The 22119-nt window shown below is 40.4% G+C and overlaps 1 protein-coding gene across 13 annotated transcripts in view; it reads left to right on the top strand.

Moving 5' to 3' along the window:
- PXK (PX domain containing serine/threonine kinase like) overlaps positions 1-22119 on the top strand; it is a 76724-nt gene that overhangs the window by 28626 nt on the left and 25979 nt on the right. For 11 of the 13 annotated variants that reach the window (XM_024123798.3, XM_024123797.3, XM_024123796.3 and 8 more), the window contains exons 4-8: positions 7875-8061; positions 16812-16889; positions 17394-17467; positions 18186-18260; positions 21281-21385. In XM_024123798.3, coding sequence (XP_023979566.1) covers positions 7875-8061; positions 16812-16889; positions 17394-17467; positions 18186-18260; positions 21281-21385 — 519 coding nt within the window. The remainder of the gene's footprint in view (positions 1-7874; positions 8062-16811; positions 16890-17393; positions 17468-18185; positions 18261-21280; positions 21386-22119) is intronic. The other 2 variants (XM_024123799.3, XM_028478410.2) reach the window with 2 other exon arrangements.

Genomic DNA, 22119 nt, shown 5'->3' with positions numbered 1-22119 from the left:
GGACTCTCAGACTCTCTTAAACAAGGCTGCATGGTCAGCATTGCAGATCAACAACACTCAGCAGTAACTAGAGACTCAACCTTTTTCAGTGTAACTTTTTTTTTTTTTTTTTTTTTTACTTTTTACATTTATTTTTTGGCTGCATTGGGTCTTCGTTGCGGTGTGCGGGCTTCTCATTGCAGTGGCTACTCTTGTTGCGGAGCACGGGCTCTAGGGCATGTGGGCTTCAGTAGTTGTGGTACGCGGGCTCAGTAGTTGTGGCGCACGGGCTTGGTTGCTCCACGGTATGTGGGATCTTCCTGGAGAAGGGATAGAACCCATGTCCCCTGCATTGGCAGGCAGATTCTTAACACTGCGCCACCAGGGAAGTCCCTCAGCGTAACTTTTTTCTCTTAAATATATATTTCTAAATCCCTTTGATTTAAATGTTTGTAACTTGGTGGCCATAATGGAAAGAGGGATGAGCTGGAAACAAAGCTAGTGCTGGTAATGATCGAAGGGTCCTAGAGAAGTGTTAGCACCGTAGGTACTGGCAATACCACCCATATCTTCAACTGGTAGATTGGTCTTCAGGGGCCATGGGTTATTGAAGACCCCTGGGCTTGTATCATATCTCAGCTTTGATTAATAGCATAAACCCTTGAGCCAGAGTGCTTGGCTTACGACCAGCCCAGCTGGGAGGTGAACTGGCTATCATCACTCATTCTGAGTGACCTCTGATCCTATCCACAAAGGTCAGGAGGACTGCTGCCTGTGAGGCAGCGTAATGCTTCCTTTCCTTCAAAAGGCCATTTTTTATTGACCAGACTCTGGAAAAATAGCGTTTGTAGAGTCCAGACTTTCACATTATTTACAACACTGTTGAAAGCATGAATGCCTTATTTTCCTTCCAGTAGAACTGGCCTGAGTATCTGCAGACCTTGTAATTGACATATGGTCCTGCATTTCACACATGTTGTCTGTCTACATTTTTTTAAAAATAAATTTACTTAATTTTTAAATTTTTGACTGCGTTGGGTCTTTGTTGCTGTGCACGGGCTTTCTCTAGTTGTGGCAAGTGGGAGCTTCTCTTCGTTGCGGAGCGTGGGCTCTAGGTGCGCGGGCTTCAGTAGTTGTGGCACATTGGATCAGTAGTTGTAGCTTGCGGGCTTAGTTGCTCCACAGCATGTGGGATCTTCCCGGACCAGGGCTCAAACCCAAGTCCCCTGCATTGGCAGGCGGATTCTTAACCACTGAGCCACCAGGGAAGTCCCAGAAAGGGGAGTGATTTTGTACAGTGCCATTCGGCCACGGCTGACTAAGAATCATGGGAAAAATACTTCTGAAATTGAAATTGCCTAGGCCTAGCCCCCAGGAATGGGGGGTGGGGAGGAGGTTTTTATCCCCTATTTGCTCTTTCTTTGGGGATATGAAGTTGAATCTCCATGACTATTCAATTATAGCCTTTTTAATATAATAGAATTTTATTTTTGCATCAGTGTAATTTTCCTTTTTAAAATGGGCACTTTCACTGTGCATCTTATTTCAAATGCAAATATCCACATGTATTGATGTTGGCTTGTGCTGGGCAGGATATGGCCAGACAGCACTTCAGTGGGAGGTTTTTCTGCATCCAAGTAAACAAACAGAAGAAAGCACATACAGCTTTTTGGCAACAAAATAATTTCAAAACAACCTCCATAAAACAGACCAAAAAGATTCCAGAACCACAGAATAAAACTGTGACCATGAATTTCAGTGTCTGATTACTCTTCTGACAGATAAATGAGTTCCTGCTGAAAAAAGAGAAATATAATACATATGCAGAGTTGTCTGAGTCCAATAGGAAGCATACCTAAGCAAAAAAAAAAAAAAAAGCAGGATGTAAAATTATACATGCAACATAATAATTACTTTGAAATGTTTAGGAAAAAAGGTTGGGAGGAAATACGCCAAAATGTTAACAATGGGGATCCCCAGGCGGCAGGATTATGGGTTATGTTTTTTTTCTGGTTCTTTATACTGTTCTGTACTTTACAAGTTCGGTACAAGTAAACACATGCAAGCTATATAAGTAGAAAAACAGAAAAAAAGCTGTACTTTCCCAACTTTTTATAGTGAGCATATCTTGTGGTAACAGTGAAGAAAAATCACCACCTTATTTTAAAGGCACCATCAAATTGGTGACCATCTAGGGAGATAGCATGCGACACAGAAAAAGAAGGAGCTGCAGTGGTGGGAACTGGCAGGGAACCCTCAGACTTGGCATGGGACCCAGCCTCTGCCCCTTACCAGCACTGAGACCTGGGCTCAGTTACTTCCTCTCTCTGTTCTCACTCTCCCCGTCTGAAGCCAAGGGGCTGAACCAGATGACTTCTCAGGTCTGTTGTAGCACAAATGTTTTGTGATTTGGTTGTACTGTCCATTGTTGACGTAGGAGAGAGTACTGAACACTGAGGGGAAATGGGGACAAATTAGGGTCTGCTGAGAGCTTAGAACTCCCTAGAATACTCCCTAGAATGTAGTTGAAGACAATTTGCAGATCATTAAGGTCTGATAACAGAAATGAGAGACTAGTAGATTCAGAGTTAGAAGGTTTTTCCTCCAGACAAAAAGCTAGTTTTCTTGAAACTGATAGAGTTTGTCATGGAATTTAGAAGCTTCTGCTAGGCTAGCATGGGTCAGATTATGGGCTCCAGACCCCAGTTTGGCTGTCATCCCCCCTTTGCTTTGTCACTCTGCAGGTGTTATGAATGGAGGAACTTTGGGGACTTCTCTGCTGGCCTTCTCGTTCTCTTTTCCTTTATACGAGGAACTCAAGAAGGGAATTCATAGGGTACATTGACGAGGGAACAATAAAAAATGGGATGATTGGCTTGAAGCCATCCCTGTGGAGGTGTCTAGGAAATCACTGACTTAGTGGCTTCATCACTTTATGTGCTAGTACTCTCTCTCCCTCCTTTCTAATTAGTCATGGGAGTTCAGAATTTTATATTCTGTGACTGGTAAGCATTTGAGAAATTCTGGGAGGAAGCTGAAAGAGAAGTTTCTCTTGAATGTTAATCTCCTTTCAAAGGCAAGATTTTATTTTATTTAGTTTTATTTATTTATTTATTTTTTAGTGACCTTAAAAAAAAATTTTATTTATTTGGCCACACCGGGTCTTAATTGCAGCACACGGGATCTTTGTTGCGGCATGCAGGATCTTTTAGTTGCCACATGCGGGATCTTCATTGTGGCATGCGGGATCTTTTTAGTTGTGGCATGTGGGCTCTTAGTTGCAGCATATGGGATCTAGTTCCCTGACCAGGGATTGAACCCGGGGCCCCTGAATTGGGAGCACGGAGTCTTAACCACTGGACCACCAGGGAAGTCCCTCAAAGGCAAGATTTTAAAGTAACACATACAGCATAGTTTTAATACTTTTAGGAATATTTATTGTGAGATCTTAAGCCAGGGCAGGAAAACACCTCCCATCTGTCTAGCAGACTGACATGGCAGGGACACTCTAATCACAGCTGTTGGCAAAGAACTCTGTTTAACCTGTTGATTTGGAAGAGCTGATGGGATGTCTGGGCAGATCAATACATTTTCCTAAACAGAAATGAAGCATGAAAAAAAAGATTGGTTCAAGCTTGGAGGCCACAAAGTTTGAAACAGAAAGCTTATCAAATTCATGAATGAAAAATACCGCCCCCCCAAAAAAAAATAGCCCTGTTGGGGTTTGAATCCGATGTTGTCAGATGTGACTGTCCATTCCGAGTGATGTGAGGTTCAGCTGGGTCTGCTCTTGGGCAGGTAGTGCAGGAAAATGCACTGATATTGGCTGATAGTAATTTTTAAAAAAATCCTGTTGTGTATATGATCACTTTGATGAGCAAAAGAGTTTTTTCTTTCTTTCTTTTTTTTAATTGAAAAAAGTAGTAAATGAGAAATGTTAACATTTCATAGTATAGAAATAAAAATTAATTCACCAACCCACTCCCAGAGGCAGCTATTCTCAATCAGGTAGTGTGTCCTTTTAGACATTTTTGGTGCATTTATAACTATATGCCTGGGCTTATACACACACACATACATACACACACAAATGAGATTATATCCTGCAACTTAATAAGGGAGTTTTTAAAAGAAATCAGTTATGTTTTCAGTAATATATTACCTTTGATTCCCCTGTATTACTCAATGCTCCTGAATAAAAATAATAATAAAACGATTGGCTTGGATGTGTGCTAGCTGAGTGATGTGCTTTCTTCATAAGTATGCTTTGTATTTAGCTAATAAAGGAACTGCTGTTAGGTAAAGCCTAATTGTATGAGTGAGGAAAACAACCTGAAATTGAAGTGTGTCATCTGGCAATGAATTTTGCCATGGTTGAAAATTCACTCTAAGTATGTTCTGACATATTTTCATAAATATGTTGGAGAAATAGGCAATTTAGAATTGTCAACCAACCTTTTCATCTTGCCCAATATCAAGTTCAAGGTCTTCAGCATTGTTTGAAAAATACAACAGAGTGGAACAGGCTAAGTTAGGTTCATTCACATGGGTGATTTAGATGACATGCTTGTCTGAATTCAAGATGCCCTTCTCTTTAGACCTTCCCCTTGATCAATACACATGCCACTGGGACAGCTCTAATCTACGTACAAGTGTAGACTAGCAGTGTTCTTTGTTTTGTTTTTTTTTTGGTTTTTGCGGTACGCGGGCCTCACGGTTGTGGCCTCTCCCGTTGCGGAGCGCAGGCTCCAGACGCGCAGGCTCAGCGGCCATGGCTCACGGGCCCAGCCGCTCTGCGGCATGTGGGATCTTCCTGGACCGGTGCACGAACCCGTGTCCTCTGCATCGGCAGGCGGACTCTCAACCACTGCGCCACCAGGGAAGCCCTAGCAGTGTTCTTTGAAAGCAGTTTTGCTCATTAAATTAAGATACTAATCTGACACTTTGTTTTTTTAAGTGTAAAAAATAGATTCATAAGGAATTACCTGGCAGTCCAGTGGTTAGGACTCCGTGCTTTCACTGCCAGGGGCCCAGGTTCGATCCCTGCTTGGGGATCTACGATCCTGCATGCTGCTCGGTGTGGCCAAAAAAGAAAAAGGACTTATAAAGTTTTTTTGTTTTTTGTTTTTTTTATTTCAAGATATCTTCAGCCATTATAATTTAATATTTAAATATCTGTGATTTCTTTTAGTGGCAAAAATCGGATGTTGCTAATAATACCAGGTTTATGGCCTACATTTATAATTGAGGGATATGCTAAGTTTGTTTTTTAAAATTTATTAAATTAATTTATTTTTGGCTACATTGGGTCTTCGTTCCTGTGCGCGGGCTTTCTCTAGTTGTGGTGAATGGGGGCTACTCTTCGTTGCGGTGCACGGGCTTCTCATCATGGTGGCTTCTCTTGTGGCAGAGCACGGGCTCTAGGCACCTGGGCTTCAGTAGTTGTGGCTCGCAGGCTCTAGAGCGCAGGCTCAGTAGTTGTGGCGCATGGGCTTAGTTGCTCCATGGTATGTGGGATTTTCCCGGACCAGGGCTCAAACCCTTGTCCCCTGCATTGGCAGGTGGATTCTTAACCACTGTGCCACCAGGGAAGCCTGGGACTCATAAAGTTTTAAATTATCTGGAAAATGATAGATTGAGCACCCGCATTTACTTTCCTCTCTCCCGAAGCTACTCTAAAACCACAACAGTAAATTGATCTTATACACACACACACACCTTCAAGGACAAATAGAATAGGAGAAAACTACAACAAAAACATTTGAAAGTGAAAATCCAATGGATGAGAGCCAACTAATTAAGCAGATATGGGAAGGCAGAATTCTGAGATGGCAGTGAGGGTGGCTAACCCCACTGGGTCCCAATTTATACCACGGAACCTCCAAAAGATTTAGCAATTCACAGCACCAGTTTCTGCCTGCAGCCTGGGCTGAGGTCAAGCTAAAATCAGGAGTTGAAAGTATGTTTAAGCAGTCAGATCACCAAATCTCCCCATCTGAGCAACTTATGGCTGCTCTTCTCCCTCCAGTAGAAAAACTGAGTTTATTCTCTAGAGAGGGTAGAACAGTCTTTGGACTGGAGAATGCAGGCATAGTTGGAAAATTTACATAACAAACAGGAGACCTTACTACTCCCCACCCCTGCCCCCAGCCGAGCCCTCTTCTTCCTTTCAGCTCCCAGAATACTGGCAGTCAGGCGTAGACCCTCCAGGCAGGAGACTGGAAGATTCTTTTGGGGGGATCTGTCCAGGCTAAGAGGAAAGAGCTAAAGAGAGTGAGGTCACAGGTTCTTAGAAAAATTGTCTTTTATAATCTCAGAGAGATAAAAAATTGCATTACATTACATCAGGATGCTAATAAGGAAAGAAAAGTATTTAGAAGTAAAAAAGATAATAGTAGGAATGAAAAGTCTTTCGAAGGGCTGAAAGATAGAGGAAATATCCCAGGGAGAAAATGTTTAACATAGGTGGAAAATGGGAGGGAAATGATAAGAATAGAGGACCAGTCCAGAAAGTCCAACATTGGAAAACAGGAGTTCTAGAAAAAGAAAGCAAAGGGAATGGAGAGGAAGAAATAATGACCTAATACAAGAAAATACCAAAGAATGTAAGGATATTAGTTTCTAGATTGAAAGGGCCAAGTACTCAGCACAGAGAATGAAAATAGAGCCACATAAAGGCACATGGAATTCACAAACTGAGGTCAAAGAGAAGATCCTAAAAGCTTCCAGGGAGAGAAAAAAAAGCAGAATCAAGAATCTACTTCTTGAACCTTTAACAGCAGCACCAGAAACTACAAGACAATAATGTAGCTCCTAAAAATTCTGAGGAAGAATGTATTTCCAGCTTAGAATTCCATATCAAGACTCATTATCAATCAAGTGTGAGGGTAGAATAAAAACATTTTTTAACATGCAGGGTTTCAAAAAATTTATCTCCCTTGCTCCCTTTTTAGGAAGCTGACAGAGGGTATCTCAACCCAAAGTCAGGGAATTATCTAAGCAAAGGGCAGGTATGGATATAGAAATGGGGTTCAGCAGGAGAAAGGGCAAAAGCTTCTCCAGCATGATGGTGAAGGGAGGTCCCAGGATGCCAGCTTTGCAGCAGGTATAGAGACCACCAGTCCTGCTTGGAGCAGGTTGGTGGGTTCTGGAAGGTACTCCTCAAGAAGATAAAATGGATACATCTTTGTATCTGAATGTGTTGAGAAAAGGCTTAGGCAGAGAGTTTGGAGTTGAATAGAAAACTTAAAAAGACTACTAATTGACAGAAAGGAATAATAAGCATGCTCTTTGGCTCAGTTGTGAATATCATTTACCTAATGTAAATATGAATATTGCACTAAATAAAATTATAACATCACTATACTGGAAAGAGTAGTAATAGAACGTGTATGGAATGAGGTTAGGATTGTGAAAGAGAACTTAATCCTAATCTTCCATAATTAGAAATTTACAGATAACGCCTAAAAGTGAAAAATCAAGACATAACAATGTGAACATTCCCCTATTCCAGAAGATCAGCCGAAAGAGTTGAATGTGGTTGCCTCTGGGGAGTGGGGAATGGATATGTCACCTGTTGGGGGTGATGGTGGTAGGAGCACTGTGGGACTGCTAGTAATAATAAAAAAAGAACTATTTGACTCTTGAAATTATGTTCATGTATATGTTTGATAAAAAGAAAACCACATTACAAAATTAAGTTTTAAAGTTGCTATGCTGAATAAAGCATTTTATCAATTCTCAGTTGTTATGGTTTTTCACATTTTTATAGTATGACAAATTAGGATGCATCCTAAAATGCCTTAGACCTAATGAAATATGATGGCTCAGGATTCTGATAATGTATCTTATTTGGGGATGACATGAGAATAATACTTTTTTTTTTTTAATTAAAGATTGCAGGCCTAAGTCTACCTCTTCCTCCCAAAAAATTGATTGGTAACATGGATCGTGAGTTCATAGCTGAGAGGCAGAAAGGTCTTCAGAACTATCTCAACGTTATCACCACAAATCATATCTTGTCTAATTGTGAGCTGGTTAAGAAGTTTTTAGATCCAAACAACTATTCTGCAAGCTATACTGGTAAGTAGAGGGATCTATCAGCTGCAGTCCCGGGACAAAAGAGGCACTTTTCTTTGCTGGAGATAATATACGAGGGAGAAATTCTCCTTCCAAATGGGGAGATGTGTACATCTGTTATAGGGTGTTATTCATTTACTAATAATTACCTGATTGTATTTTTACCATAGATATATAAGAAGAAAATTGTTCTAAAATGTTTGTGATGTCTGTTTAGAAAAATATGGAGGAGAACTTATTGTCTATGTACAGAGTCTTGTCTTTATTATCTTCCCTGACAAAACAGAGAGTAAATAGTCCACAATAATCTATACAGTAATCTCAATTTGATTTGTATTTGGCTCTGTTTTTGTGTTTACAGTATATACTATGCCTGGTTTTTCTGAGAATTACTTTAAACACAACAGTGGTCCAGAAGTGTTCTTTCTGTGTCTTCCCTGTTGCTCGCTGAAATCCACTCTGTGCAAAGCCTAAAGAAGAGGTAGTTCTCTTCCAAACCTTCCCTGGGTCAGGGTGGCAGCCAGGGGCCTGAGTTGGAAAGGGTGCCAGTCACACACAAAGCTAGCATCAGTAATGTAAGCCCGTTGTCAGCAGAATGAGTGATTAAATATTTTATATACTCTGGCGTGGCCTTGAAGAGACCAATAGAAACTGTTGTAGAACGGAACCAGTGACTAGAATTCAACTGTTTTTTTAAAGCTAAACCATGCTTAGAGTCTAAGTGGAACTCTGGGTATTATTAATAAGCTGATTTCCTTGCTAAGAGAATAGATTGTTTACAGGCTACATTTTAGGTCCTCAGAACGCTGCTTTTGAAGTAATTGGAGGGAGACACTTTTATTTCTGTGTCAGATAGAGGTGCTGCTTTTGAAGTAATTGGAGGGAGACACTTTTCTGTGTCAGATAGAGGGGAATAGAGGACTACTTGTCAGGCACCAAACTTTTCTGCATAATATAATCCACCTGGGGAGCTTTAAAAAATCCTGATGCCCAGGCTGCATTCTTGCCAATTAAGTCAGAATCTCTGCGGATTGGGTTCCTAATTTGTAAAGCTCCCCTAGAGATTCTAATTGCCGCTGAGTTTGAAAACCCCAGTTAGAACTTGCTACTTACAGTGTGGTCCTCTGACAGCAGCACTGGCATCACTGGGAGCTTGTCAGTAACGCAGGATTTAGACCCCAGCCTAAACCCAGAATCAGGATGTGGTTTTAACAAGGTTGCCATGTGGTTTGCATGCATATTAAAGTTTGAGAAGCCTTGTCCTAGAACATACCTGCCATCTTCTAATGGAAGTGCCTGTAAGAAAAATGCGTTTCTAGAATGCAATCAAGTGAAGGAAAGTTAATTTCAAACTCACATTTACTGTAAGTAACAATGAATTGTTACAAGGCTTGCATCCTTCCCCAACTTGTTTCTTGGTTCACATAGGAGAAAAGGGGCTCCCAGGACGGCTCGCATTCTTTCAGAGTAGATCTCACTTGGCTTTCATTTCACCATGCTTTATTTACCTCGCTTGTTGTCAGAATTATCACATCATGGGCCTTCTGGATTGACTTTTTTTTTTTTTTTAATTTTATTTATTTATTTTTGGCTGAGTTGGGTCTTTGTTGCGGTGCACGGGCTTCCCATTGTGGTGGCTTCTCTTGTTGTGGAGCACGGGCTCCAGGCACGTGGGCTTCAGTAGTTGTGGCACGCGGGCTCAGTTGTTGTGGCTCGCAGGCCCTAGAGCTCAGGCTCATTAGTTGTGGCACACGGTCCTGGTTGCTCCATGGCACGTGGGATCTTCCCGAAGCAGGGCTCGAACCTGTGTCCCCTGCATTGGCAGGTGGATTCTTAACCACTGCGCCACCAGGGAAGTCCCTGGATTGACTTTTATCAAACCAGTCCCAACCCAGCCCTCTTCATTGGTTTGTCCACATTTTTTCCTGAGGGTGTCTGCTAATGTTCTCCTAGGGCAAGCATCAAGGTGTAGTGCACACGTGATGATGCCATTCATACCATAAACCTTGACTGTCTGCTCTGCCTATGCCACGTGCTGGGTGCAGGGCTGGGTGTTGGGGTGCAGGTGTGAAGAAGATGTGCTTCCTGTTCTCAGGGAGCTTATACCAGAAGTACCTTGAGTTCCTGGGGGTCAGAGCTAGCAGGGATCTTAGAGCAGACGTATCAAAACTAACCCTCTCGTTTTATTTTTTAATGTTATTTTTTTTTTGTTGTTTTCCTTCCAGTTTTATTGAGATATAATTGATATACAGCACTGTATAAGTTTAAGGTATATAGCATAATGATTTGACTTATATACATTGTGAAATGATTATCACAATAAGTTTAGTGAACATCTCTCATCTCATAGAGATGCAAAATTAAATAGAAAAGAAATTTTTCCTTGTGATGAGAACTCTTAGAATTTACTCTCTTGTTAACTTTCATATATAATGTACAGCAGTGTTAATTATATTTATCATGTTGTGTATTACATCCCTAGTACTTATTTATCTTATAAGTGGAAGTTTGTACCTTTTGGACACCTTCATTCAATTCCCCATCCCCCTATCCCCTAGCCCCCACCTCTGGTAACCACAAATCTGATCTCTTTTTCTATGAGTTTGTTTGTTTTTGAAGAATAATTGACCTACAACACTACGTTAGTTCCTGTTACACAACACTGTGATTTGATGTTTCTATACATTTCAAAATAATCATCATGAGAAGTTGATGATGTCAACTTATGATATGTCACCATACAAAGATATCACATAGTTATTGACTATCCATCCACGTGGTTGCAAATGGCAAGATTTCATTCTTTTTTGTGGCTGATTAATATTCCATTGTGACATTTACATTGCTTCCATATCTTGGCTATTGTAAATAATGCCACAATGAACATGGGGGTGCATATATTTTTTTCTAATTTTCATGTTCATTTTCTTCTGATATATACCCAGGAGTGGAATTGCTGAATCATATGGTAGTTCTACTTTTAATTTTTTGAGGAACCTCCATATCATTTTCCATAGTGGCTGCACCACGTTACATTCTCACCAGCAGTACACAAGGGTTCTCTTTTCTCCACATCTTTACCAACACTTGTTTTTTATTTGTGGTTTTTTTTGATGATAGCCCTTCTGATGGGTATGAGGTGATACCTCGTTGTGGTTTTGATTTGCATTTCCATGATGGTTAGTAGTGTTGAGCATCTTTTCATATGCCTGTTGGCCATCTGTATGTTGTCTTTGGAAAAATGTCTATTCAAGTACTCTGCCCATTTTTTAATAGGGTTGTTTGTTTTTTTGATGTTGCGTTGTATGAGTTCTTTGTATATTCTGGATATTAACCACTTGTCAGCCGTGTTGTGTGCAAATATGTTCTCCCATTCAGTAGGTGGCCTTTTTGTTTTGTTGATGGTTTCCTTTGCTGTGCAAAAGCTTTGAAGTTTGATTAGGTCCCATTTGTTGGTTTTTGCTTTTTGTTTATCCCTTGCCTGAGGAGACATATCCAAAAAAATATCGCTAAGACCAGTGTCAAAGAGCCTACCACCTATGTTTTCTTCTAGGAGTTTTATGGTTTTAGGTCTTAAGTTTACGTCTTTAATCCATTTTTTAGTTTATTTTTGTATATGATGTGAGAGAGTAGCCAGTTTGGTTCTATTGCATGTAGCTGTCTAGTTTTCCCAATACCATTTATTGAAGAGGCTGCCTTTTCTCCATAGTGTATTCTCGCCTCCTTTGTTGTAGATTAACTGCTCATAGAAGTATGGGTTCATTTCTGGGTTTTCTATTCTGTTCCTTTGTTCTCTGTGTGTGCATGTGCATGTGTATGCCAATACCATACTGTTTTGATTACTGTAACTCTGTAGTATACTTTGAAATCAGGAGCATGATACTTCCAGCTTGTTCTTCTTTCTCAAGATGGTTTTGGCTATTCAAGATCTTTTGTGTTTCCATACAAATTTAGAATTATTTCTTCTAGCTCTGTGAAAAATGCCAATGGTATTTGATAGGGATTGCACTGAATCTGTAGATTGCCTTGGGTAGTACAGTCATTTTAGCAATATTAATTCTTCCAATCCATGAACATGGTATATCTTTCCATCTATTTGTGTTCTCTTCAATTTCTTTCATTAGGGTCTTAGAATTTTCCAGGTACAGGTCTTTTACCTCTTTAGTTGGACTTATTCCTAGGTATTTTATTCTTTTTGATGTGATTGTAAATCGAATTGTTTTCTTACTTTTTCTTTTTGGTAGTGTGTTGTTAGTATACAGAAATGCAACCAGCTTCTGTATATTAATTTTGTATCCTGCAACTTTACTGAACTCATTGATGAGTTCCAGTAGAACCCTCTCGTTTTATACATGAGTGGCCCCCTCAAGAAGGGCCTTACCTAGGGTTGCATGTTTGTATGATTGTACAGGTGTCCAGTGTCTGAATGTTTCCCAGTTGAAATGCTCCTCAACCCCTGGAAGGTTGTCTGATCCCTGTATTTCCTTCTATTGTACCTCTCTCACATGCTGCTCTTGTCCTGATTTTTCCCCTCTCGCAGCATGGCAGACAGTCAGGAGTCCAAAGCAGATGTGGGCAGGAGTATAAGAAAATTGTCAGAGACTCCTGCCAGAACTCAAATGCTCAAGAAACTGTTGCTATTTAGAGGGCACAGTCCTGATGAAACAGTAAGGGATGGATGCTGTTTTCAGAGAAGTGTTGATTTATTTCCCCCTTTGCATGAAATGTCAGAACTTGTCTTTCCTCTATGCTGACTCACCAGCAGCCTCAGGAAAGGGAAACCCAGGCCACCTCCTCCACACCATCTTAACTGAGCCATTCCCCGAAAAGCCAGACAGACTTGTTCAGGTTTCCCAAAACTTACAGTGTGGCTCCCTGCACACCTCAAACTTCTGGCACTTCCCTAAACAGAGCCAGTTTCCCTTTAATATGGATAACGTCTCTACCTCTCATCAGTTTCCAAATGGTCTGTGCTCACCACCCAGCTTCACTGCAGCAGGATTTGAGTTCTGCATTCAAATGTCGCCGAAATCACCATGCTCACATTCCTGCCTGTTGCTCTGACTGAGCCCGAAGGTGCTTTGTTGGAGGGAAACTGTTGATACCACCCGTTCCCCAGGGGATGGGTGACTAGGAGCTCGGAGGACATCAGCAGCTGCCTCCTCTCCTCCCTGGGTCCCCAGCTTGGGATTGCTGGTCCCTTTTTTCTTTTTCTTATGTTTTCCTTATGACCAAATTCACAGAAGGGAAATATAGGTCCTTGGTGCTTTGTTGAGGGCAGGGTTTGGGGTGTTCATTTGAATTAGAAAGTCTAATTGAGGGCCAGCTACTGTACAGGGAAAACAGGTGTCTCCCGGTCATGAGGGGTTTGTGTTGGGAAACACATGCATGCACACACACACACACACCACCTTATTCATCTTGTTAGCAAGGTGCTTCACTGCACTGTAGCCGTCTTTCCCCCATAAACGACTCCGTAAGGAAGCTTTTAATGTCCACGCAGAAGTCACTTGGACCAGAAATCAAGAGGCCTGCATCCTGGTCCCAGCTTTGTTATTAGCAGCATCTCCACTCTGTAGGCCTTGAGGTCCCGACCTATAACACAGGAGGTGGGGGTGGGGACAGTGGACCAGGTAGTGTTGAAGCTCTCTTCTAGTCCTAAAAGCCCAGGAATCCTATGAACAGGTCAGATAGTAGTGGACTCCAAGATGAAGGGAAGGAGGGAGTGAGAGAGGGATTGGGCAGGAGGGGAGGGTGGGAGGGAAGATGAGATTATATTCAGAACAAGAGCAGGATGCATCAGAGAGGCTGGAGGCCCACATCCGCTGTGCAGGCCGCTGCAATATCACATGCTGTAGTAGTTTGGGGGATCTGGAGCCCAGTTGTGGGACTGGAGGAGTCAGTGTTTATTCCCTTTAGTCATCCCACGGGGCTGGGATCTAGGACGTCAAAGGCTGCACACAGTGGGGGCAGCTGGTATGTTCTGAGCTGAGAAGTCTGAGCTCTGTGGGAAGCACAGGATGGACTTGAAGGCATCGCTCTGCATTTCCTGTCTGGGGCTTGTTTATCAGCAGCTACTGAGCATGCAGCTTTTCCCATGTGTCAGTGCTAGAGAAATGGAGGGCAAATGTCTTCCTTTTCATGGATTTCATGTTCTAATGGGAGAGAGTGTCCATATCCATTGAACATGTATTGAACCCTTAGTTCTTACTTCATCAGCTATTTATTGAGTACCTACTATGTGCCAGGTGCTACGAATACAGCACCAAGGAATGAATAGTCTCCTAATCCCATGCCCACCCCATGGCACTTCTGCAGGGAGATTGACAGGTGAAGACTGTGGCAGGTTAAAAACATGGCAGCACCTTGAGGGTGGGGGTCAGGGTGCAGATGATCCAGATCTGAAGATGGAGGAAGGCTTCCCAGAAGAGGTGATACCTACATAGAGATCTGCGGGGTGAGTAGAAGTTAGCCAGGCCAAGAGGCAAGGGCCAGTGCTCCCAGAGAGAAAGAAGTATTTTCGTATGGCTGTGGGCTCTGCCCTGTTAAGATATTTCTTTCCAGCCAGAGTTCACAGTCTAGTGGAAGACAGTAGCCCTAATGTGAGACAGGATCCCATAGGAGAGGGACAGGTGTAGCACTGAAGTGTGCAGAGGAGGGAAGAAGGGAGGGAGTCCTGGCTAGGGGAGCAGCAAATTTGGGCTAAGCCTCAAAGGATAGATGGGTAGGAATAGAAAATGCCAAGGGGTGGAGGTAGACCAGTCTTCAGGGGCCTTGGCAGGCAAATCTCAGTGAAAAGAGTGTGAGGCTCATACACTGTGGTGGGTAGAGACAGAAGGGTAAGGTAGAGCCAGAGCTAGAAGCTTGGTCTTGATTTGGGAAGGAAATGGGGCCCCAATAAAGGCTTCTAAGCAGAGGAGTAGATGTTTAGGTTTGAAGTGTGTTACCTGAATCTGGGGAGAGAAGGGATTAATATCGGGAGCATGGTAGTCATGTGATTTACTTGACAATAAATCATAGTTCAGAGGAAGGAAAATGTCCTGTCTACAATTCCCTGACCCCCAAAGGTAAAAAAAGCTATTTTCTAGTCCTTAATTTGCCAATAACAAATCTACCTTATTCTACTTGCTCACAGCTGTTTTCCCCATTCCTAAAACAATGTATAATATATAGTAGTGTACAGTAAACATTGTGGAATAATGATATTGTGGGGAATTATGAGTCACTGTTAGTTTTGAACCAACTGTCCTTTACAGTCTCTGAGAATGACATTGTATCCCATTTAGAAAATTATTTTTCATAATCCTCCTCAAAGTTGTTACGATTTTCACATAAAAGAATATCTTTTTAAGTAGTTTATGTTCAAGTTATTTTGGAAATACTAAAAGCATTTTATATCCGCATTACTTATAGAGGAGGTTCAGAGTTCCCAGTGTCGGTTATAAAAATTCATCTGCTTCTGCCACTCCGAACCTCTCCAAATGCGTTGTCACATTGGAGTAGTTAAAACAAATGTAAATGGAGTCTGTTCTGTGTCTGTCATCTCATGTTCTCTTATGTGTGGACAACACTGACACTTTACATATTGAGTCAGTAAGATTGTTTTCTTCCCCAAATCTCAATTCATAATGTACTGTAAAATATATCAAAATGATATTGTTTGCCTAGCTCTCCACATAGTTAATTCCAGACTAGGTCATTTTGACACATGGAAAACATTTCTGCTAAATCCCTCGTGCCTGGGATGTAACTAATGCTAGGCAGAGATGCAGTTCCACAATGAATTTGCAGGATTGCTGTTTGCTTTCAGGAATCCAGTGTGGCTTCATTCACTCACTACACTGAGGGAAAATAGCAAATTATAGATGTTGCTTTTTGCAGGAAATGTAAAAACACAGTTATTCTGATAATTTCTTTATACAGTAAACTTTAAAGAACTTCCTCTTTTCATTGTCTTCTTAGAAGGGGGAAATGTTCTCATGATAAATAAACACAAAGAGAAGCGTGGATTTTTTTCCATTAAACAGGCATACGGTAATTTCCCACCATAGAACCATATTGTTGCTGTACATGGATGTTTTTCTAAAACACTGGCTTTTATTTCCAGTATGTTTATATATTTAAGGCTAATCTCTTCTTTGTTGTTGAAAGCTATAATTTCATGAGGAATGAAGGTGGGATAAATATCACTTGGAGCAACATTTAATGCTATTCCAAGCTGAGCTTACAATGCACTTTGAGTTTTGCGCTCGGGTTGTTGTCTGGTGCATATATTGAATTCTTGGGTTAAGCCAACTAGTTTGCATATTTTAGATCTTCCAGTTTAAGTAATTATTCCATTAGTAATTACTTTCTTTTCTTTAATAAACTTTTTATTTTGGAATAATTTTAGATTTACAGAAAAAATGGCAGTGATAGTACAGAGTTTCCATATACCCCTCACCCATTTTCCCCTAATGTTAACATCTTATGTAAGCATGGCACATTTGTCAAAACTAAGGAATTAGCATTGGTACATTACTATTAACTATAGTTTTATTCAGATTTCACTAGCTTTTCCATTAATGATCTTATTCTATTCCAGGATCCAGTCTAGAATCCCACATTTTATTTAGTCTGTGTTCATTTTTTTATAATTAAGTTTTTCAAGAAGGTCATAGACCATAAGAATTTCGTTTGCAAGAATAATATCTTAAGCGTATGGCACTTTCCTGATAATGTTTGACTAATGAGTTTCTGAAATATCTTTGCAGAGATTGCCTTACAACAGGTTTCCATGTTTTTCCGATCAGAACCAAAGTGGGAGGTGGTGGAACCATTGAAAGACATAGGTGAGAAACTGGCATGCCCATTCTGTTAAGAAAGATCAGAGAACTGGGTTCTTTGTCATGCTTTCTTATAAGTATCCCAAGAAAGTTTTTATGCAGGTGAAATGCATAAGAAATGCAGGTGATTTCTTTTTCTTTTTGCCTCCGTACTGTTTGAGGATTCAGTCCTTAACTTTTATTACTTAATGAATCTTGGTTAAAACTCCATCTGAAGATTTGGATGGTAGTAACTAATAGTTTCAGAACCATCATTCATTCTTGTTTTATCTTTTTCACTAAATCAAAACTGAAGTGCTGTTTTCCCTTTTCCATGAGTAGAGTAATTTCTTTGCTTTTTTTTTTTTTAAGTTCATCTTTTACCATGTCAGTATTACCAAATAGTTGTTTAATGATGCCTATATAGCTATGAATAATATTTCCAAAATTAATTTTTATTAATTACTTGGTCACCAAAACATATCGGTGTAAAATCATGTAGCTATAAACACATCTCTGCTTTTATGACAGGTTGGAGGATAAGGAAGAAATATTTCTTGATGAAGATTAAAAATCAGCCAAAGGAACGGCTAGTGTTAAGCTGGGTAAGCTAGCTTTTTTTGCTTCAGGCTCATTTCAAGGACTTAAGATGGGTTTATGAAAGCAGATATTGACAAGAGAATTACAAAATTGTATTGTGCTCCTGAGTGATGTAAAGCCCTCCTTAGTCACGCATCAAAGGAGAGTCATTTTAGGTCACTTTTTTATGCATTTGGTAGTATCGATGTGATTATATTTGATCAACTAGTAAACATTTGGAAAAAAATACAGTTTAAAATAGTTCTCTGTAACCTCTTTAGGGTTGACAGTTTGGCAGTTTGTTTTAAAGAAAATACTTGGGTAATACTTTGTTTTATCTATCACTTTGAGAGTTCTAGTGATACACTTGATTAATGGAATTAGGTAAGATTACGGTTAAGTCCTAGTATTTGTATGTTTATATGCTATCTCTCCAGAAAGGCCATGAGACAGCAAGAATTAATGTGTTTTTCATCTTTGGTTTCCAGTTATATATTTGGACAGATTAAAAAAAGGGAAAGACTCAGGAATTCCCTGGCGGTCCAGTGGTTAGGACTCCCGCGCTTCCATTGCAGGGGGCACAGACTCAATCCCTGGTCGGGGAACTAAGATCCCACAAGCCATGTGGCGCTGCCAAAAAAACAAAAGAAAGAAACGTGAAAAAAAGAAAAAAGGAAACACTTACAAGGAGTTTTTCTTTTGATGACCAAGACAGCACCCTGATCTTTCTTCCCATGTTTGCAGGCTGACCTTGGTCCTGACAAGTATCTGTCAGATAAAGATTTTCAGTGTCTAATCAAACTTCTGCCATCCTGTTTGGTGAGTACAAGTCCTTCTATTATTCTTAGTGCTGATGAGAGATTCACAGTGTTTTCTCATGAGTGACCATGGACTGAAGAGCTGGAAATAGTCTCTAGGCTTGAGAATGGAGAGGTGCAGTGGATTTCTTTTCAGACTGAGAGTGCTCAGGGCTACTCCCATAGATCAGAGGCCATTTAAATGACATTGGTGACCTCTAGACAATCCATGACACACGTGGTAATGTAAATGTAGTTTTTGTGTTTTAAGCAAATACCAGAATAGGAAAGCAGCCACTTCTCTGAGCCTCTTGTTCTTGGTAAGGACGTTTGTATCAGTGAATTGAAAGAGCTGTTTCCAGCCTGAGAAAACAGAACTGATACAGTTTTAGGTAAACTGGATGAAGGATTCTAATCGAAGGCTTTCAGTGGAAAGAATGTCATGAGTGTATTTCAAACTATATGCAGAAATTTTTAAGGAAAAGAGTAATCTGGCCAGAAAATTGAGTTAGTGTTGATGTTCTTTATCTGTTTTATGCATGAGGATGTGGGACCCTTGAATGAGCACAATTAGTCTGACCTGTCCAGTTGGGTTGGCAAGTTCATTCTTTTTTTTTTTTTTAAGTTTTGTTTTGTTTTTTTTTTTTTTTTTGGCTGTGTTGGGTCTTCGTTGCTGCACGCGGGCTTTCTGTAGTTGTGGCGAGCGGGGTCTGCCCTTCATTGCCGTGCGCGGGCTTCTCATTGTGGTGGCTTCTCTTGTTGCAGAACATGGGCTCTAGGCATTGAGGGCTTCAGTAGTTGCGGCATGCGGGCTCTAGGGTGCGCAGGCTTCAGTAGTTGCGGCTCATGGGCTCTAGAGTGCAGGCTCAGTAGTTGTGGCGCACGGGCTTAGTTGCTCTGTGGCATGTGGGATCTTCCCGGACCAGGCATCAAACCTGTGTCCCCTGCACTGGCAGGGGGATTCTTAACCACTGCGCCACGAGGGAAGTCCTGGCAAGTTCATTCTTGAAGATAGTGTCTTGTCAGGCTAGCAAAACCAAGCTTTTAATGAGGTGTGATGCCTGGCCAAAAAAACAAATGCTGTGGTCTTTGAGTTTGATTAGTTGTGTCACACAGGCTGTGAGCACCCAATTCTAAATTTCTTTTAATGGATGTGGTTTTTAAAAAGAAGATAGTGCAGGACTTCTCTGGCGGTCCAGTGGTCAAGACTCCACACTTCCACTGCAAGGGGCATGGGTTCAGTCCCTGGTTGGGGGAACTAAGATCCTGCATGCCATGTGGTGTGGCCAAAACAAACAAACAAACAAACAAAAGTAAATAAATAAATAAAAAGATGGTGCATATTAATTACAGAAACTCAGAAAACACAGATAAGCAAAAATAAAATAAAACAAAACTTGCCCATAATTCCAACCAACCAGAAGTATGAACCAAAATGTCCAGTTGTTACTTTTCTAGAATTTTATATGATTATATTTGAAAAATTATATAGATATTGTTTTAAAACCTGATTTTTTGTTGTTGTTAATGGTATACCATGAACATCTTTTATTGTTAATAAATATAGTATAATATCATTATTACTGGCTGTGTTAGAATTATCCTTGGCTCTACCTCAATTCACTCAGCTTATCTATTAGACATTTGGATCACTTCTAGTTTTTTGCTCTTAAAAAAAAAAAAGCCATAGTGAACAATTTTGGCTAAACATTCGTACCCTTCCTTAATTATTTTTATAAGATAAATAACTAGAATTAATAAGTAATTAATTACTTATTAAAGTAATTAATAAGTGAAGGAGATTTTTAGGAGATTAATTAATAAGGAAGGAGATTTTTTGAAGGAGATTTTTTTGAAACTATATAAATAGCCTGTTTTTATCAAATCCACTAGTTTTAGCATTCATAGAGATTTTCTAATTTCATCATTCCTCTTCTATTTATTAGTTGGCATTCTACTGGAAGGAAGAGCTTCCTCTTCTCTCTTCTTTGTCTATTTAAATCAATATGGACTCAAGGATTTTTATTGTATTCATTGGGTTTCATTTTGAGGTGATGAAAATGTTCTAAAATTAGATTGTGTGATAGTTGCACAGTTCTGAGTGTACTGAAAACCAGAGTTCACTTTATAATGGGATGTGAATTATATTTAATAAAGCCATTAAAATGTCAGCAGCAATCGCTTGGATGTGATAATCAGGAGAAACTTCATGATCAATTTACTGTATTTCCCTGGGCACACCCTTCCATCCCCCGACCCACTCAATCCCTGCTCATCTAGTCCTTGCACAGCCCAGGTCCCAGGGGGTTAAATGCTCATGGTACTCCTTTGAGCTAATGGACACTGTAATACCTGAAGCCAGTTGGTCCATGTAACCAAAATTCCAGGTCATGTGAGGACTTTTCTTTCAGTCATTAAATAATTTGTCTTACTCCCCACCCCACTGTGTCGACATCCATTGCACACTTCAGTAGAGGGACAGGAAGATTCAAGCTAGCTGCCCTGGAAAAGGGCCATAATGCCGAAAGATGGCTGCTGTTGCTTGTTTCCTGGCTGTTACACTCCCAGGCTTGTCACTAAACAGCAGTGTGGAATGTTAGGCAAAGCTGTGAGTGAAGACACATTTATCCTGGTTCCCACTTGGCTGTTCTAGGATTTGGCTGTATTTTTTTTACCAATTTACAGAGGCAGAATTTTAAAACCACCGTTCCAAAAATGCAGACTTTCTCTCTCTTGCACCACACTTTTGTCTGAACTGTGAGACTACTCGTACCAAAGCAGACACCTTCACTTGGAGAGCTTAGCTCATCATTTATCCACTTCCTTTTGTCACTATAGTTTACCTTCCTTCTCTCATCTAAAAAATGAATTACCAGTTGACCATCTAATAACTTGAAAATGCCATGTGTTCCGGGAATATTCTGCATTTATGTGCAATTAAACTATCGAGCTGGTACTTGACTCTGCATAACCAGATCCTGGATCTAAAAGGAGCGTAGATGCTGATGCAGATAAATGTGAACTTCTTTTTTGTTTTGGCAGCACCCTTACATCTATCGTGTTACCTTTGCCACAGCTAACGAATCCTCAGCATTGCTAATTAGAATGTTTAATGAAAAAGGAACTTTGAAGGACCTGATCTACAAGGTACTTGTGATGCAAATTCATGGTCATAAAGAAGTTCTCAAGTCCCTTAAGAACCTGTTATTCATACTTGATTCCTAGGCTTCCAGAAGCTAGGCCCTGAGGATTTAATTTTAATTTTATTTGGAATTAATTTTTATCTTAGCAATAGAAACTACCCAATTTGGCTAAAGAGCATTCCTTTCTCCACATGAGGGAAGGTTGAACATTACATGATTATATCCATTACATTGTAGGCTGCTCTTAGGTCAGTTTTAAAGTTTATGACTTTGACTTAACAAAGCAATGTTGAACTATCTCAATAAAGCTGTAAAAAAAATTAAAAAAAAACACCAATACTGAGAAGCTTTACAAACTCATTGAAAAAGAGATCAGATTTGTGGTCCCCAGAGGGGGGCGGTGAGGGGGAAGTGGAAGAAGGCTGTCAAAAGGTATAAACTCACAGCTGTAAGATAAGTAATATAAATAAGTACTAGAGATGTAGTATGCAACATGATAAATATAATTAACACTTCTGTATGTTAAAAAAAAAAAGCAATACTGAAGAATTCTAACAGTATGCAAGACTTCGGCACCTTCACTGGACTAGAGAAAGGCTGGAACCCAGGTCAGCCTCTTTCTATTAACTGTGCAGACTGCTGTATTTAAGAGCCCACATCCTGCCAGCTGGACTCATCTGGTGCCCCCCAGCCTCTTAGCATCCTGCCTGTTCAGGGAGGCTGTGTGTAGAATTTGAC

Source organism: Physeter macrocephalus, chromosome 18 (assembly GCF_002837175.3).
Source record: "Physeter macrocephalus isolate SW-GA chromosome 18, ASM283717v5, whole genome shotgun sequence".
NCBI lineage: Eukaryota > Metazoa > Chordata > Mammalia > Artiodactyla > Physeteridae > Physeter > Physeter macrocephalus.
This window is presented reverse-complemented; position numbering and strand designations above follow the sequence as displayed.